Source organism: Vigna unguiculata, chromosome 6 (genome assembly GCF_037176805.1).
Source record: "Vigna unguiculata cultivar grain cowpea cultivar isolate G323 ecotype 2 chromosome 6, ASM3717680v1, whole genome shotgun sequence".
Lineage (NCBI taxonomy): Eukaryota > Viridiplantae > Streptophyta > Magnoliopsida > Fabales > Fabaceae > Vigna > Vigna unguiculata.
In genome coordinates, this window is record NC_140797.1 from 31,351,092 (window position 1) to 31,357,650 (window position 6,559).

At 40.9% G+C, this 6,559-nt stretch overlaps 1 protein-coding gene across 1 annotated transcript; it reads right to left on the reverse strand.

Moving 5' to 3' along the window:
• Positions 1-249: 249 nt before the first annotated feature.
• Positions 250-2,155, reverse strand: LOC146885794 (uncharacterized). The gene is made up of 2 exons (XM_085675098.1): positions 320-2,155; positions 250-264 (listed from the first exon to the last, which is right to left on the reverse strand). The coding sequence occupies exons 1-2, from the start codon at positions 2,153-2,155 to the stop codon at positions 250-252; spliced, it is 1,851 nt and encodes a 616-aa protein (XP_085531224.1).
• Between the last annotated feature and the right edge of the window lie 4,404 nt (positions 2,156-6,559).

Below are 6,559 nucleotides of genomic sequence, written 5' to 3' on the forward strand. Positions count from 1 at the left end.
CGATGGGGATCTGCTTGGTCTCTCCTTCCGGCTGCAGCCGATCCTCTGTGTTCGTTCGGGGATCCAGGTCCGTCATCGCCACCTCCGATCGGTGTTGTTTACGTGGTCGGCTGTGAGGCCTGATCCTCAATCCTGCAGCGTAGCACTGTCTGGCGACCTGTTGATCTGCATGCACCGTGCATATCGTCCCCTTGTCCGACGGGAACTTCATGGCAAGGTGCAGGGTAGACACAATCGCTCCAAAGGCGTTCAGACAGGGTCTCCCTAGCAACACGTTGTAAGAAGTGTTAGCTTCAACAAGAAGGAATCTAACCCTTACCTCTCGGCCGTCCTTCCTCGAGCCAATCCGCGTGCGTAGGTCTACGTATCCCCTCGTATCCACCCGCTCGCCCGAGAAACCTACTATATGCTCGTTGTATGGCACGATCAGGTCTTCGGAGAGGTTCATCCTTTGGAAAGTCTTCCAGTATAGGATGTTGACGGAACTTCCCTGATCAACCAACACCTTCCCGATCCCATATTCGGCCACTTCTATGGAGATAACCATCGGGTCGTCATGATCAGGATCGGGCGCCTTGAAGTCATCGTTTGTGAACGTGATGGGAGGCATCGATCGGATCTTCTTCTCGACCAGATGGACCGATTTCAACGCCCGAACGTGCCTCTTCCGGGCGGCAGAGCTTGAGCCTCCTCCGGCGAACCCACCGGAGATGGTGTTGATGTAACCCCTCAGGGGTCTTTCCTGGCTACGACTGCGGCTCCTTCTCGGGCTCCGACGTGACCGGGACGTTCCTCTCCTACGCTTTTCACGCTCGGGCTCCCTTCTCGTCTCCGATCGGTCTGAGGGGACTCTCCTTCTCGGGCTCTGGTTCTTCATCGGACTCCGCTGGGGGCGATCTTGCCGAATGTATTTCTTCAGGTGCCCCTGTCGAATGAGCTCTTCTATCTTGTCGCGGAGCGTATGGCACTCTTCGGTAGTGTGCCCGATAGTCCGATGGTACTGGCAATGCTTGCTCCCGTCAGCGCCGGGCGGCGGAGGCTTCTTCCTGATCGCGGGGAGCGAATCGGCGCTGAAAGCCTCTTGCAGGATTCTGGCTCGGGGAACAGCCAGAGGGGTGTAGGTCGTGAACTTTGGCGGTTTCCGTTCGGTGGGTCGAGCTGCAGGTTTGCTCGGCCTAGGAACAACCGGCTTGGGGAGCGCAGCATCCTCCTTCTCCCTCTTCTTCACCCTAAACTCCTGCATGTCTTCCATCTCTATAAATTTGGCTGCGCGTTCCCTCATCTCCTCCATCGTCCGCGGCTTCTTACGGCTTATCTTGTCCGCAAAAACTCCTGGCTGGAGTCCGTAAGAGAAGTGATGCCGCGCGATCTCGTCACTGAGACCTTTTATCTTGACCGACATTCGATTATACCGATCAAGGTAGCTCCTCAGCGACTCCCCATCCTCCTGTCGGATGTTCACCAGATTGTCGACCGTCAGAATGGCCGGCTTCAGGGGCGCGAACTGCGTGCTGAACCTTGCTTTCAGAGTAGCGAATGAGTCAATACAATCGGTCGGTAGCTCAGAGAACCACTCCAGCGCCTCCCCAGTCAGTGAGGTTGAGAAGACTCGGCACCAGATGGGGTCGCTGACAGCATGAAACATCATCTGGTGCATGAAGACCCGCATGTGGTTGTCCGGATCGGTCGTGCCGTCGTACTTGTCAAAAGTTGGCATTTTCCATTTTTCTGGTAGCGGTGTTTCCAAGATATACAAGGTGAAGGGGGAGGATCCCGACGCGGGGATCGACATCCGTGACGGGCGGTCCCCGTTGTTCGCTCCCGAACTCTCTGCCACCGTGTGTGATGGATTTTCTCTTGAGCCTTGCGTCCTCTCAACCCGAGCTGGTTGTGATTGTTCGTGCCCCGTAGGTGGAAGACGGCTCTCCACCCGCTCGGCATCTCGGTGATGTTGTACTCGACTTAACCTGTTCGGGTCGGGTACGGTCGGCGTCGAAGGGAATCCGTCCCCCTTCTGCCTTAGGATGGCATTCTCCTCACGTAAAATCTGCACTTGCGCTTCATAGTTCCTCTGCATCTCGTCCATTCTTTGCTGCATCAACCGTATCATCTCCCTAGTGTCCGCTTGATCATCTGCTAACCTCCCCCCGTCCATATTGCTGTTTCGGTTCCTCGTGGTCACCATATGGGTATATTCTCAAAAGAGACTGCTCGGCCCCACGGTGGGCGCCAAAATGTTTCGGGGTAGGGACCAAGAGCCTACTAAAAGAACTCCTTCACTTCACGATCTCTTCCTCCTCTCCAATGACTTCAGCAAAGTCCACTCCTCAGCTCGATCGGTTGGGATGGCGATCGGGGTACCTGTCTAAAATACTCCGATGCTTAAGTTAGAAGGGACCGATCGGTGTGTCAGGATATCAGTTGTAATAAATGCGTAATTAATTAATTCACCAACCTACCCTTGGGCCCTATTTATAGTTTTCGACATGGGCCTGTAATTAGGGTTTCTTAATCACGGCCCAATAAACTCTTAATTAAGATTAGTAACTCGTTTAACCTGTAATCGATGTCTTAGGTCACTTAACCGTGCGACCGATGGTCGCGTGACTTGGTTGATGGTGCTATGTTTTCCACTGACACTCTGTGTTTTACCGATCAACCGAGAGGTGCTCAGATATGTCCGTCGCCCTTGTTCTACCGAGGAACTGATGGGTTCTTGGGGTTGGAAGGTTTGTCGTTAATCCTTTACCGACGGATCGATGGATCTCCCTGAGACAAGAAGTTCCACCGCCGTCGCTTTACCGACGGATCGATGGACCTCCCTGAGACAAGAAGTTCCACCGCCGTCGCTTTACCGATGGACCGATGGTCCCCCTGAGCAAGGAGTTCCACCGCTGTTGCTATACCGATGGACCGATGGACCCCCTGAGCAAGGAGTTCCACCGCTGTTGCTATACCGATGGACCGATGGACCTCCTGAGCAAGGAGTTCCACCGCTGTTGCTATACCGATGGACCGATGGACCTCCTGAGCAAGGAGTTCCACCGCTGTTGCTATACCGATGGACCGATGGACCTCCTGAGCAAGGAGTTCCACCGCTGTTGCTATACCGATGGACCGATGGATATGTGTATGGTTAAGTTGTGACTCATATATTCATCGGTTTGACCGGTGGTCTGCCATCTTGTCTATTGTTCGTTCGACCGATGGCCCTTTGATAATGCCACGTGGTTGTTCATTGATCAGTGAGACCGATGGTTATCTGGGGGTCAGTAATGGCCGATTGACCGATTGGGCATACTGTACAACCATATTTAGTTAGATTTTCTTCTTAGAATAATATTTTTTCTTATTCACACAAAATTAAAACTCCAAATTTTATTCAAAGAATTTAAGTTTGATTTCACTTGGAACATGATAGTTTTTTAGATTTCTCCACAAATGAAAAAAAAAAGTTTTATTAAAAGAGAAATCACTTATATGTTGTATTAAAATATTACTTAAGATGAATATTGTTTTAGGTAATGAGAAAATTAGTTAACAAGTACAGTAATTAAGGAATACACAACATAAAATATAAAAAATATGATTCAATTCAAATTTCTTTAAATTTTAAAGTGCTAAACAATTGAGAAGAGTTAGAGACAAGTATAATGCAAAAGATATTTATATTAGTTCACTCAAACCTGAGCTACATCCAATTAGTCAAGGCAACCCAAGCCTAACTTTGCACTATTTCAAAAGATTTACAAAGTTTACAAGATTACATATTCAAAATATGCAAAAAAACCATCTATGACTCTTGAATCACACAAGATAGCACAATAAGACTACCCTTGTAGACTTGGAAAACCACCAGGAATAACCCAAAATCTTGAGAAAGATCAAACCTTAGTGGTAGCACAACCTTGCCTACAAAAATCTCTTTCTCCAAGCTTCAAACACAAAGCTAAAAGCTCCAAGAATGATCTAAGATAAATCTTCAATAGTTGCACATCTGTATGACCACGAAAGAGGGAGTATTCCACTGATTCCAAACAGTCTTCGCGCTCAAAATGGTAAGTGTTACCTCTCTTTTGAGAAAAACAAACTTTGTAGGCAAACTGTTACGAAATTCAACAGGTTTATTTTCAAATCAATCGGTTAATTTTACTTAACTTAAGTGGAATTAGTCGATTACAAAATAAATCAACTGATTGAATATGTATCGGTAAAAACTACTGCAACGAACCTTTTAATTTGTTAAAAAATCATTCAACAAAGTAAAAGGCATCATTTAATCTGTTGAAAAACATTTCAACATATTAAAAGACACAACTAAGACCCTATACATCTATACAATACAAAATGGTCTATAACATGAACACCAATCTTCAAGCTTGTTTTCTTCATGAATAAACTAGATAGAGAGCACGCACACAAGCCTTGATCAACACGTGAAACATCAAATCTTCACATCTTCCTCAATTTAAGCATGGTTCCAACATGTTCCAAGGCAATGGCTTCATGTATCTTCATCAAATCTTCAAGCACCAAATCATTAAGGCTATTTGTGCTAACACATGGAAATTCTTCGGATGATTTCATTCGAAGTGGAAATTCTTAGGATAGTTTGATTCCAAGTGGAAATTCTTTGGATGGTTTGATTCCAAGTGAAAATTCTTCATATGGTTTAATCCAAGGGAAATTCTTGGGATAGTTTGATTCTGAGTGAAAATTTTTGGGATAGTTTGATTCCAAGTGGAAATTCTAAGGATGGTTTGATTTCAAGTGAAAATTCTTGGGATGGTTGAATTCTAAGTGGAAATTCTTTGAATAGTTTGATTCCAAGTGAAAATTCTTGAGACAATTTGATTTCAAGTGATACTCTTTATGGTGGAGTATGATTGTTGATATAGGCAATGAAGATATGTTTATTTTGATCAAGGTGGAGAATGTTGGGCTGATGAAAGGAACATGTCTTGAAAAGTCCTACATCGCCTCGGATAACGTAGGAGGTGGGTGTTAGTGACTATATAACAGACTCTAAGTCTATGATGTTCCTTGTCCCAATTCAAAGATACTTTGAGCTAGTGTTTGACATTTCTTACACTCTAAGTCTATGATGTTCCTGGAATGTTGTCTCATGCAATTTAAATATAGATTTTTTTCAATAAATGTTTCTTTTTAGTAGATTAAAAAGTATTATTAGTATATTTTAATATATATGTCAACATGTTCGTATAGTGTATTTTTAAACACTTTAACTTGTGTTCGTATAGAACACTAGTTAATACTCCTTAAACATCATATATAAAAAAGAAAAAGAATTAACTCCCTTTCCTGGATTTTCCAATTTAGCTTTAGCATTCAACACTCAAATATTCTTCTTCGAGACCATCTTCTTCTATCTCAAACTCATAGTTTATACTCTCCTTGAACCGTGTCATTCAATGTGTAGAACCACTTTCCTGGAATAATAAAAGTTAGTTTTGTTATTAAATTTCAATGAGTATATAGTTTTAGCATTTTTTTAAGTGCTTTTCTATTATTTATTTTATTCTTTGTTAATAAAAATAAAATAAAATCAGTATATAATTAAAACCACCGGACATTGGTATTGGAAAAAAAAAATCTACTCTTTTAATATACTACACGGATTCATTATAAAAATTATTTAATGAAGATCCAGGGAGCAACAACATCAACACACTAATATATTTTCAACTATAAAACGCCAAATCAAATATGAAATCTAAAATATAATATAAATACATCACTTCTAAAATATCTGTACTTCATAAACCAATAATCTAGGAATATAGGATATAACCACCTTACACAGTTACATAATTTTACTAATAATTTTAATGATGGTTTTCATAATTATCTCAGACTATGTGGTATAATTCATATATGTTTCCCATGTAAAAATCACGTTTTTCACTTTTCCTAGAGAAAAAGTTCTAAATTGGTTATTTATAAACAAAATTGTCCAAAAATTCTTCTAATTACTCCTCCACACTGTTGAAGCAAGACTTACGTATATTCTAATAACCTTTCTACACATTCTTATAACTTGTGTTTGTTTTCATGAATAGATTTGAAAGAGTGAATTTGAACAGATTTGAGAAGAAAGAAAGATAAAAGTTGGATTGTTTGGATTAAAGGAAAGATAGAAAAATTTGAAGATAAATAAGAAGAAAATTTATGAAAATTAATGAATGACATAATCGGTATAATAGATTAAAAATAATAATTTAATTAATAAAAATAATAAATTACTATTTTATCTTACATATAAAATTAATTTAACTTAAATTATAAAAAATGTAAATTATATTATAATGGAATGTGAGTGATTATTTAAATCGAAAGAAATTAATCTTAATAAAAATATATAAAATTAAAATATGATTTTAGAAATTAAGATGAAATAAAATTTTGGGGGTTATTTTAAATAAATTAAGTAATAATTTCACATTATAAAACTATTTTAAATTGAGATGTGGTTGTTTAAAATTAATATAAATTAAATGGGAGTAATTTTATCATAAATATTTATATATTGAGGAAAATA